Here is a 13,002-nt window from a genome sequence, read left to right on the forward strand (position 1 = left end):
TCTTTTCTCTCCCTACAGATGCTGCCAGACCTGCTGAGATTTTCCAGCATTTTCTCTTTCTGTTTCATTAGGCTGCTCATTTCACAGTCAGTTTGTAATCCCCACAAATGCAGACCGCCTTGTCTGGTTCGATGACAGGAACGCTATGTGCTGTAGCATCTATCTAGCACAGATGTGTTATTTGGATGTCTGCGTGCTCTCTCTGGCTCCTCGACTTCACCTCTGCGTGTTTTCAACAAAGTCTCCCAATCTGTTTGGTGCCTTCCCAAATGAATCTTTTCCATTCTGGTCAGTCGCCATTGTATACTTTATATCTCGGAGCTTTGAGTGATGACACTAAATTCCACGGTAGCATTGTGGATAGCACAATTGCTTCACAGCTCCAGGGTCCCAGGTTCGATTCCGGCTTGGGTCACTGTCTGTGCGGAGTCTGCACATCCTCCACTTGTGTGCGTGGGTTTCTTCCGGGTGCTCCGGTTTCCTCCCACAGTCCAAAGACGTGCAGGTTAGGTGGATTGGCCATGATAAATTGCCCTTAGTGTCCAAAATTGCCGTTAGGGTGGGGTTACTGGGTTATGGGGATAGGGTTGAGGTGTTGACCATGGGTAGGGTGCTCTTTCCAAGAGCTGGTGCAGACTCAATGGGCCGAATGGCCTCCTTCTGCACTGTAAATTCTATGATTAACCGGTTTTAGTCGCAGTGCTTTAGAATGTCTGCACCTTGCTTATAGCTCCACCTTCCAGCCATTCTTCAGCTTGTTTACAACCCTCCAAGTCCATGCCCATGCTTAACTAATCAAGCACAGTATCTGTAATAAACACCCACATAAATGAAACACAGACCAATAGACCACTACAGTGACAAGCCAGGAGCTGTCAGGAGTTGGATGACCAGGAAGGTGGACAGGTTTCTCCTTCACCTTGTGCATTAATTACATTGCCTGCCACCCCAGTGTTGGTCCAACCAATCAGAACCGTGATTGCACCAACCAATCCGAGTCTGCAGCGATCCGGCCAATCAGAACCGAGCTCCCTCCAGCCAATCAGAACCGAGCTCTCTCCAGCCAATCAGGGCCGGGTTTGTTCTCAGGTGGGTGAATTGGGCAGTGGGGCCGTTCTGGTGTCATGGTGTTGTCCTGTTCGGCCTATGGCTGCAAGAATCGCTACGATAAGGACCGGGGAGTTTCCTTCCACAGGTAGGCTGCGCCCGGCAGCTTTCTCTTTGTGTGGTCTCGGCGCCACCCCAGAGTGACCACGTTCGGTGGCCCAGTCTTTACACACCGCCTGATGGTGTTGGGGGGGGGGGTGGAGGGAGGAGGGTTGTTGGGAGTTGGTTCAGGAGAGGGAGTTGAGGTAGGGTTTGCGAAGAGTTTCAGGAGGGGAGTTGAAGAGGACGGGGTTTTGGGGGAGGGAATGGAAGGGGGCTTCATTAGGAAAGGTGGTTTGGGGGGTATGGAACAGGGAGTGGGAGTGGTGGGGGAGGTTTAAGGGGAGTAGATTTTTTTTTGATTGGTGGGAAAGCTGTGAACAAGTGGAAAGGTTTCTGTTATTGTATGAATACAAACTTATGTATAATAATTGTTTAGGGCAGCACGGTGGCACAGTGATTAGCACAGCTGCCTCACGACGACGAGGTCCCAGGTTCAATCCCGACTCTGGGTCACTGTCCATGTGGAGTTTGTGTGGGTTTCGCCCCCACAACCCAAAGCTGTGCAGGGTAGGTGGATTGGTCATGCTAAATTGCCCCTTAATTTGAAAGAATGAATTGGGTACTCTAAATTTATTTGAAAAAACAAAAACCAAGGGCAGCACCGTGGCGCAGTGAGTAGCACTGCTGCCTCACGGCGCTGAGGTCCCAGGTTCGATTCTGGCTCATGGTCACTGTCCATGTGGAGTTTGCACATTCTCTGTGTTTGCGTGGGTTTCGCCCCCACAACCCAAAGCTGTGCAGGGTAGGTGGATTGACCATGCTAAATTGCCCCTTAATGGGAAAAGATGAATTGGATAATCTAAATTTATATTTTTAAAAAAACCAAAATGTATAATATTTGTTTGCGATCTGCCTTCTGTTCTGATGGATCATAGAACATACAGTGCAGGAGGAGGCCATTCGGTCCATTGAGTCTGCACCGACCCACTTAATTCCTCACTTCCACCCTATCCCCGTAACCCAATAACCCCTCCTATCCTTTTTGGTCGCTAAGGGCAATTTATTATGGCCAATCTTTGGACACTGGGAGGAAACCGGAGCACCTGGAGAAAACCCACGCTGACACGGAGAGAACATGCAGACTCTGCACAGACAGTGACCCAGCGGGGAATCGAACCTGGGACCCTGGCGCTGTGAAGCCACAGTGCTATCCACTTGTGCTACTGTGCTGCCCTAAATTTGGTTATGTACACAGGATGAATTGAACTATTTTTCTGTCTTGTATGTCTGTCACAGTTCAGTGGTGATATTCCTTTCTTTGAGCCAGACTCCAGAGACTGAAGCATATTACTCCAATCTGACTGGTACTTCACTGCAGTACTGAGGGAGTGTGTATTATTCACCAGATTATCTGTCGGGTGAGATGTTGAACTCAAACCATGACTTCTCTTTAGGTGGATGTATGAGATTTTGAAAAAATTTGTTCATGGGACAAGCGCATTGCAGGTTGTGCCAGCATTTATCGCCCATCCCTAATTACCCTTGGGGGTTGGGGGGGGGGGGGGGGCAGTTAAGAGTCAACCACATTGCAGTGGATCTGGAGTTACATGTAGACCAGACCAGGTAAAGGCAGCCGATTTCCTTCCCTAATGGACATTAATGAACCTGGTGGGTATTTTTGACAATTGACAATGGTTTCATGGGGTGGCACAGTGGTTAGCACTGCTGCCTCAGTGCTAAGGATCAACGTTTGATCCCAGCCCAGGGTCACTGTTCGTGTGGAGTTTGCACATTCTTCCCGTGTCGGAGTGGGTCTCACCCCCACAATCGAAAGATGTGCAGGGTAGGTGGATTGCCCCTTAATTAGGAAAAAACCTAATTGGGAACACTAAATTTATTTTTTTAAAAGACAATGGTTTTATTGTCATCATTAGACTTTCAATTCCAGATTTTTATTGAATTCAAATTTCATCGTCTACAGTGGCAGGATTTGAACTTGGGTCCCCAGAGCATTACTCTGGTTAACTCGTCCAGTGACAGTTTCACTACGCCACCACCTCCCCAACAGCATTATCAGATCCCACAGCATTATCTGAACTTTAGAGTGGCTGAGCTCTTGTGTCCTGAACAATGTTATCCTTCAACCAAGACCTAAACATCTATTTTCTAATAAATTTAGAGTACCCAATTCATTTTTCCAATTAAGGGGCAATTTAGTGTGGCCAATCCACCTAACCTGCACACCTTTAGGTTGTGACGGCGAAACCCACACAGACATGGGGAGAATGTGCAAACTCCGCACAGACAGTGACCCAGGTCCGGGATTGAACCTGGGACCTCATGCAAAAAACTGCGCCACCGTGCTGCCCTCGAGACCTAAAAATCTGATTGTCTGATCATTTGTTTCATTGCTGTTTGGTGACCTTCCTATAGTTTAAAAAAATATATTTTCATTCTCCTTTTTCACATTTTCTCCCAAATTTGCACCCACCAACAATAAACAATAAGCAGTAACGAATATAATGTCAATCCCCACATCAACAACAACAATCCCATCCTCCCACCAACCCACAAACAACTGCCTGAATGTTAACATAAACAAATAACAAGGAATCAGGAATCACCCATAGTCACCATTACCACATACCCCTGCCCTCCCCCACTAATGTTCGATGTTATCCAATTCTTGAAAGTGCATAATGCATAACGCCCATGAATTGTAGAACCCCTCCATCCTTCCCCTCAGTTCAAACTTAACCTTCTCAAGAGTCAAGAATTCCAACAGGTCCCCACGCCAGGGCACAGGATGGAGAGGTTGCTCTCTATCCTAACAGGATCTGCTTACGGGCGATCAATGAGGCGGAGGCTACATCTGCCTCCGCACCCGTTTCAAAGCCCGGCTAGTCTGACACCCCGAATATGACCTCCCGAGGACCCGGGTCCAGTTTCAGGTGCACCACTTTAGAGATTACCCTAAAAACCTCCTTCCAGTAATCTTCTTCAAAGAGCCGGCTCACCCTTGCCCTTGTGAGGCGTGCTCTATATACCACCTTCAACTGTATCAGCCCCAATCTCGCGCACGAGGTGGAGGGGTTCACTCTCTGGAGCACCTCACACCAGAACCCCTCCTCCATACCCTCCCACAACTCTTCCTCCCACTTTGCTTTGATCTCTTCCAAAATAAACCGCCAACACTACCCCCTTCTCCAGTCGTCCTGTCGTCAGCACCTCCTTCAGCAATGTGGAGGCCGGCTCCACCGGGAAGCTCTGTATCTCCTTCCTAGCAAAATCTCGAACCTCTATGTAGCTAAACATTTCCCCCTGCTCCAGCCCATACTTCACCCCCAGCTCCTTCAATCCTGCAAACCGATCCCCAAGAAACAAATCTTTTAGTGTCTTAAACCCCTTTTCCTCCCATTTCTGAAAATTTCCGTCCTACTTCCCTGGCTCAAATCTGTGGTTTCCCCTGAAGTGGCATTTCCCTTGACCCTGCCCCAAACCCAAAGTGTTGTCGAAACTGCCATGTAATCACAATAGTGACTGCACTTACAAAGTGCTTAATTGGCCCTTGTGTGTTTTAGAGTTATGAAAGGAGTACCTAAATACAAGATTTACCTTTCCCACTAAATAGAGAGCATTGCACTTGTTTCTTTGTCTCTTTTTAAGGGGTAAAGAACTACTAGGTTGGTTTCACACACCAGTTTTTTTGTTTAATGTGTACATAGCAGTTCTGTCTTTCAAATATAAAACAGAAAATACTGGAAATGCTCAGGCAGTTCTGATGAAAGTTTGTTATCTGAAACATCTACTCTTTGCACAGGTGCTGACTGACCTGTTGAGCACTTGTAGCATTTTTTGTGTTTATTCCAGACTTTCAGCATATACGCTGTTAAATTATTTCATAAGCTTCATGTTGAGCACATGAAAATGCAGAGAAGTATAAAATCGGAGTTTGCTGGGTGCTCGTTTAGATTGAACATTACCTACTACATTAAAACGACTCCATCTTTTATTGCATAGACAGCATGAGATAGTGATGGTGCCGGGAGGAACTGGCAGACAGGTCCGTGAGAGTATATGCAGAACCTCTTTTTCATGGAGCTTCTCAGTAACAATAGGATAACTTCACCAAAACCAACCAAAATAAGTCAGTAATACAGCCAGCAAGTTTCAGTTCTTGATTTTTAAAAAAGTATTTGGGGAGCATTATGTCAGTTTAGTGTACAGACAAAGGAGGGAAATTAGAGATGCCATTGGAAGTCATGCATTCTGGAATTTGATTCAATCTATGGTACTCAAACTGGAGGCAGGCACAGCAGCCTTCAAGCTCTGTGAGACAATGCAGAGATGCCAGTATATAATAAATTCAAATTCAACGAAAGCATGGTGCTACCACTCGTGGCTCAGAATGCAGAGTGTTGACGCAACCCACAGCTCCGTAAGCAATGCGTTCCCCAGTTGCTACATTGGAGGTGGTTCGGTACAGCTCCTGCAACAAAGGAACCAACACTCTGCTAATATGCAGATGGACACCAAAAGCCCACATCCAGTCAGCTGATGGAATTGGGCAGCATAATTTATTCCTCCTTGAGGAAACTGACTGAGGTAATGCTGAAATGTTCGCTGTGCCCCAGTTATGCATGATCAGCGTGGGCACCTTTCTGTACTAAGAGAATATCTAAGACAGATCTGAAATTTTAGCACGTTTACAGATCATTGTACCATCTGGTGCATTATTCAATTAGGCTTTCCATGACAGACATACATGGTCCAATGCATTGCAGCATGACCTTGATTCTAAAGCTGCAGACGATCGTTCTTGGGAATTGCAGGCAACACACATTGCTCCTTATTATCCTCATTCCAAAAATTGAGATTACAAGATAACAATGGATCATAGAGGTCATTAAGCCCTCCTCGAATCATGTGTTGATCTCTCTTTATGTGAATGATTTCTCAGTCTTAAATTTGCACATAAATCCCCTTTTTACTGGGCACCTGCCTTGTGACTCTTCTGTGCAGTAGGTCCAGCACGTGTGTAGTTCACTTGTACTTTAGTGTTAAGCAGAGCACAAAGGTGTGATCTGAGCGGCTTTCTGAACCGCTTATTCTCAATTATCTGACATATAGGCCTGGACCTTCCATATGAGAACTGCCCATTCCTGGGTGGGTAGTGGTGGTCTGGCAGATGGAATGCGGCAGATTCCCTCAGATTTGTCCTATTTGATTGCTACTGTGATTTCCCTCCTGTAACTTCTGTAGCTTTGATCTTTCTGCTAGCAGCATGTCCATCGACATCAAATGTAGGAGGTGAATGCACAGAAGAACTACATAATCGAATTGACTGCAAGTGTTCACGCGTTTTGCTGATCATCCTGTTAAAATATTTAATTAAGGTCTTTCCTCTAACAATATTTCTAAAACCTGTTTAAAGGTTTCCCCTGAAACGCCCAGAGCTCTGTAAGAAGTGGCTGGCTGCAGTAAGGAGACGTAATTTTACACCCACCAAAAACAGTAATCTTTGCTCAGAACATTTCACGTTGGATTGTTTTAGAAAGAACTGTAACAACAAAATACTGGAAGAAAATGCTGTACCATCCATTTTCTGCTTTACCCGACCAAATCAACAGTCAAAGGTAACTTTTTTTGTTGTTCGAATTTTATAACCTACCTTTTATAGATTAATATTAATTGTATTGCTATTGGTGTGTAGAATTTAATGCATAATGATCCTATCATATTAAAGATCCAATATCAGACATTTAATACAAATAGCCATGAAATGAATTATCAATTAAGCTGATCTTGATAGTGTTATTTGAAAAAAATGTTAGCTAGGACACTGAAATAATTCTCTTCTTTGGATAGTATCATGGATTCTTTAACATTTACCTACATAATTAGAACAGGGAAATGAGATCTTGCTTTGGTGGGTTGGGATCTGAGAGAGTTGGGCATCTTGATTCCTGCCCAGTCAGTTGGACTTTTTCCTCAGCCCTTCAGTTCAAAACCTTTTTACCCTGCAACTGCAAACAATTAACAGTGCATTTGAGATCGCAATGAACAACAGTGTATCTTCTTAACCAATGAGATTTAAGGATTGATAAATAAACAGAGAGAGGAGAGTGAATTAGTGGAGAGTGAATTAGTGATTGAATTTTCAAATCAGGATCAGAAAGGGAAATAGAAAGGGAATGAAAGGCTGGATTAAGAGTGGGGGGGGAGGGGGTAGCACGATGGTGTAGTGGTTAGCACTGCTGCCTCATGGCGCCAATGTCCCAGGTTCGATCCCGGCTCTGGGTCACTGTCCGTGTGGAGTTTATATATTCTCTCCGTGTTTGTGTGGGTTTCACCCCCACAACCCAAAGATGTACAGGGTAGGTGGATCGACCACGCTAAATTGCTGCTTAATTGGGAAAAATGAATTGGGTACTCTAAATTTATTTTTTAAAAAGAGGTGTGGAGGGGGGGGGGGGGTGGTGAAGTGAGCCTTTTTAAAAAAAATTAAAAAAAAAAATTTTTTTAATTGCCATTTCTAAAATCTCCCAATAATTCACTTCATGAAGAAATGAGGCTCCCCATTTTTAACCATTAATTTTCTGTGTCCGAGGTTGATTGGCAGTCAGTTACAATTATTGCATCATTAACAGACCAGGTACACAATTTATTACTTGACCAAACTTTCTGTGGCAAGTTTAAAGGGCAAATATAACCAGTTCATGAAGCTCGAGGGAGATTAAAAGTGAGATGTTGAGTTTGCAAAGTAAAGGCAGGGTGGTGTAAATGATCCAGGAATTCACTTGTGCTTCATCATAACTTGTTGGCTGATTTGTGCATTAATAATGGGAAGCACAGTCCCTTGTTGATGTAGAATGCTCTCGGTACAGCCCACCAGTGTTTGTCCAAACACTAAATACTTTATAGGTGGGAAGCAAAGGCACCACCTTTCTCCAAAAGCAAGTGCATCCAAGCTACACTGACATAAAAATGGAACATCTAGTACACATTGTGTCTTGTATTTTAATTATGTTTGTTAAAGCAGGTATGGTTCAATGGCAGCAGTAAATCATATTTAATGTTGCAAAGGAGAGAAGATGGAAAGAAAATATGTTAAAATTGAATTTTCCATTCACTCAAAAGTTATCATACAATTTCTGACAGGATTAGGAGGGAGAACTTTGAATTGAAGCTTTCACCCCCCCTCCTTATTTAATGGGCATTCAGATCACATATAAAAAGCTTCCCACTCCGGTTGGTATGCTTGTCAGATCAAATGTGTATTTATTTGTCAGCCAGACATACTTCAGTTGATTTGATTCCACTTCTCCTTTATCTCAAGTGGGCAATCATTTTGCAACTGGCAATTCATTTGTATCTCTTTGATGAATGTGTTAATCTTTAAACTCTGTCATGTAAATGAATCATCACTTAATTTTTAAAAAAAACTGTTATTCTTCCAATATATTTACTTTATCTAATGTTAATTAATGGTTGAATAGCATTCTGCATTAAGCAGAACTAAAACTTGCACCTCTCTCGACTGCTGTGGTTGAGTTATTGAGTTAAATGGTAGACTAGGATATGGAATCATAATCTCACAGCAAAATATATTATCTTGTCAACTGAATCAGGAGAAGATAGCCTGCACTTGACTATTGTGTACAGGCAAAAACTGCTAAAGTGTAGCTGATTTATTTATGCCTAAAATGCCTCGAAGCACAAAAAATAATCATCTTTATTGTCACAAGTAGGCTTACTTTAACACTGCAATGAAGTCACTGTGAAATCACAATGCTAACAGAATAATCCAATTTCTGATATGTAAAAACTGGGTGGAATGCCTAAAAGCTTGCTATTTTCCATTTTCTGTATACTTTAATATGCATGTAATTTGTTTGGCAGACACTTGGGAAGCTCTGTTCTCCTATTCCCACAGTGAACTGAAGATCAATTGAAAATCTCAAGTATTATGAAGGAAACCTTTTGAAGTGCAAACAATGTATTTCAAGTAATGTAAAGGTTTAGTTTTTTGAGACAATTTAGTGTGGCCAATGCACCTACCCTGCACAACTTTGGGTTGTGGGGTAAAACCCATGCAGACATGGGGAGAATGCGCAAACTCCACACACACAGTGACCCAGGGCTGGGATTGAACCCATCCTCAGCGGGGAAGCAGTGCTAACCACTGTGCCACCGTAAAGGTTTAGTTATTAACACCTCACATATAGCATACCCTGATTGGCATCCTGGTGCAGAATAGGCTGCTTGTTTTGACACTCTATTTTTCATCTGACAACATGCTGAATTCATTAATATTGCAAATATGCTGTCCCAACATCAAAGGAAATCCCTAATGTTAGATGAGAAAAACCATGACCTCAGCTCATTGGATCTTTTTTACACTCGGAAAATATAGACTCTGGGGTGATTGACACGCGAGCCTGTAGCTATGTCTATCTGTTTGGTCATCCTTTTTGAATATGGTTATCACATTAACCTTCTGGTACCTTTCCAGTGTTCAATTATCCCTGATGTTTCACAAATCTTTCCTCATCTCTAAATACACATTTTGTGTTGTCTGACTCAGCATTTGATCAAACCGAACATATGTAGAAATTAAACCTTTTCACCCTCCGATCCCAAAATCTAAGTTGATTTTTTATTTCAGATAAAAAAGCATAATCTTGAACTTTAAAATGGTTAACTCCAGAAAACTTGTTGGGCTAGACTTTTTTTATGAAACATATGCTGTGAAATGTGCTTTAATTTAATTTTATATGTAACTGATTATAAGCCATGTTATACTTTAACATTAAAGTATCGTATTAAAACCATTAGGATTAGATAAAATGTTGTAGTTTGAGGAAATAACTGCAGATCACTTTTGCAAAAGTGATTCTAAACTTTAAATCTACTATTACTGAATATTGAAAGTATATGTTCAGAACTGTTAATCTATTAATCATTGTGTCAATAGAAGTTAGAAATGGCAAAGGCAAGCGACTATCCTCGTGCAGCAGAAGAAATAGAGGGTGCTGAATTAAACCAAGCAAATGGTCTGCTAACTGTTTACGATCACAGCTACAGTGTGGGTGACGCGTGTTTGCAAAAGAGAAAAATTCAGCAGCTGGAAGAACAGAATGAGAAGCTGAAAAAGAAACTGAAATTCTTGCAGCAGAAATCTCGTCGTCAAGAGCAACGATTGCAGAGAATGAAGAAATTATTGCAGGAACTTAATACACAAGAGATATTACCGCATCAGAGTTGTGTGTTGTTACATGGTACTTTGTATGAAGTGATTAAAATTTAAATGTGAAAATGTTTACTAGTACAACACTTAAATGGCAGGTAGTGTGCAAACATAACCAATTATCTTTACTACCCAAAATCAAGGGAAGGAAGTATCTAGCAAAATGCCTCCGGGGTCACTGCTAGGACAATTATTGTTTACATTGTACATAAATAATTTTAAATAGGAACAACTGTTTAAATTTGTTGATATATAGGGTAGGGGACTGCAAATAACACAAGCAGAACAACTGTAGACAAATATGTGGCATTGCACTTACAAGTTTAGAATAGCCAAAAAAGCAAAGTGATGAGATTGGAGAAATGGGTTAACCAGTGAGCATATACAGTGAACATGATACATCTAGGGATACTGATAGAAAGCTCACTTAAACAATCACCATGTGAGACAGAAATTAAAACAAACTGGGTCTTGGCATATTTGGCCAAAGGGTTGGAATACAAGTCAATACTAGTGACTGTTTTAGAGAGCACTTATTCAGCTCTGCTTGAAGTGTGTATATAGTTCTGGTCATTGCCATAGTGGAGGATATCTTAGCTTTGTATACTAAAAGCAGCTAAGCCAATATCAATGATTGGGAATCTTGGCTGACGGAGGCAGATGAAGAAACTGGGAATGTTTTTGCTGTGGAGAAAATACTTGGGATAACTAAATTTTCATGCTTCTAAAGACTACAGGTAAACTGAAACATAATAAAATGGCAAAACAAACTTCAGCAAGGTGGTATGAAGTCAATATTGGAAAAGGGGAAATTAACAGACAGTTTAGACTTACAACCCTGTGTGAAACAGGGCATTCAGCCAAAAATTGCACTGTTTTTGTCCATGACTACCTAATCTAATTCCTTTCTCCCCATACAATTCATTGTGCCTCTTTCAAGCAACTGTCTGATTACCTTTTAGAAGTATTTACAGATTGTGTCAACTGTTCTGTGTCAGAGAATTTCACATTCTGACAATTTTTTGACTTTTTTTTAAACTTCCATTAATTATTTTGATGAATCTTTTGTCATGCAGTAGTTACAGCCTATCATTACCTATACACTCATTGAATTCCTTTGTCACATCTTCCCTTAACCTCTCAGTTCTACTAAAAAAAAGTGAAAAATCCCAATTTTTCAAGTCTCTGTAATTGTAACCCCTCATCTGTTGCAGTGAATTGTTCCATTGTTATAACCTTTCTATATAATGGGATGTCAAAATGGTTGACACTATCCCAATTTGTACAAGTTCAATATTACCTCCTTGGTTGGATTTGTACTTTGCCTCTGGATACAAAACTAAAGACTGCATTTGCATGCCGTTGGTGGTTCTACCTACTTCCACTTCCTACTTTTAATGATCTATACTACATTTTGAATCTTGTCCTTCACAGTATGGAGTACTCATTCAGAGGGTCGGTGCAGACTCAATGGGCCGAATGGCCTCCTGCGCAGTAGGGATTCTATTCTGGGTGTTTTGAGGAAAACTAGAGGAGGATATGGTTCGTATTTGAACTTTGGAATTTTCGAAAAACTACAAGTTGTATATAAAATAATCTTTGCACAATTAGCCAGGTTGCTTGATTATTTCAATAACATCGTGTCTAAAAATGTAATGCAATGTAGTATCCGAGAAACCAAGTCTCTGGACAGAATTGCAGGTTGTGAAAATATTGTTAACATTTTTAAATAACTATGGAATAAAAATACAGTTTTACATTCTGTCACTCGTGTCTTGATTATCTCTTGTGTGTGATTTTGTACCATGAGGAAGAGTGGTAAGTGTAGGGGGACGCCTTGAGGTCTGATTATGGATGAGAATGTGGAGCGGCATGGTAGCGCAGTGGTTAGCACTGCTGCCTACGGCGCTGAGGACCCGGGTTTGATCCCGGCCCTGGGTCACTGTCTGGAGTTTGCACATTCTCCCCATGTCTGCATGGGTTTCACTTCAACTCAAAGATGTGCAGGTTGGGTGGACTGGCCACACTAAATTGCCCCTTAATTGGGGGGAAGAAAAAATAGGGTACTCTAAATTTATTTTTAAAAATGGATGAGAATGTGATGTGAACTTGGGTTATGTTAGATATTTTCTTCAGTGCACACTAACCACTCCTGTAAAACAATTTCTCATCTAGTTTGTCTTTTCTGTAGTGTCTGGATAAGCAATGAGAAGATCCACAAGTTGTAATGATGAACTATTAAATCTGTTCACCAGCCACTGTGTCACCAAGTAATACTCCTGGCTGTATGAAACACATCCGTCTGCCAAATCGAGAAGTAGGCTTTGAAATACAAAGTGGTTTTATTTACATAAGGTAGATACAATAGTCTTATTAATAATTTTGAAGAGTTTAATGCAATTGAAAAATATATTTATTGTCCTCAAATACATACGTGCTCCTCATTCTTTCTAAACATGGATTTTTAAACACTAGTGTATTTACTACAAACTCAGTCTAGCCTGTCTAGCGGGGCTGTAACAATTACAACATTCAGCATTACAATTGGTGGCAGTAATCACACGCTTACTTAAAAATTGCTGGAACTGAGGGGGGATTTATTT

At 41.6% G+C, this 13,002-nt stretch overlaps 1 protein-coding gene across 1 annotated transcript; it reads left to right on the top strand.

The window, feature by feature from the left end:
- The first annotated feature begins 1,077 nt into the window (after positions 1–1,077).
- On the top strand, positions 1,078–12,161 carry LOC140408381 (THAP domain-containing protein 1-like). The gene is made up of 3 exons (XM_072495504.1): positions 1,078–1,195; positions 6,584–6,785; positions 10,127–12,161. Exons 1-3 carry the CDS (start codon positions 1,125–1,127, stop codon positions 10,457–10,459), a joined length of 606 nt encoding a protein of 201 aa, XP_072351605.1. The 5' UTR covers positions 1,078–1,124; the 3' UTR covers positions 10,460–12,161.
- Positions 12,162–13,002: the final 841 nt, after the last annotated feature.

The sequence above is a fragment of the Scyliorhinus torazame genome, chromosome 3, assembly GCF_047496885.1.
Source record: "Scyliorhinus torazame isolate Kashiwa2021f chromosome 3, sScyTor2.1, whole genome shotgun sequence".
NCBI lineage: Eukaryota > Metazoa > Chordata > Chondrichthyes > Carcharhiniformes > Scyliorhinidae > Scyliorhinus > Scyliorhinus torazame.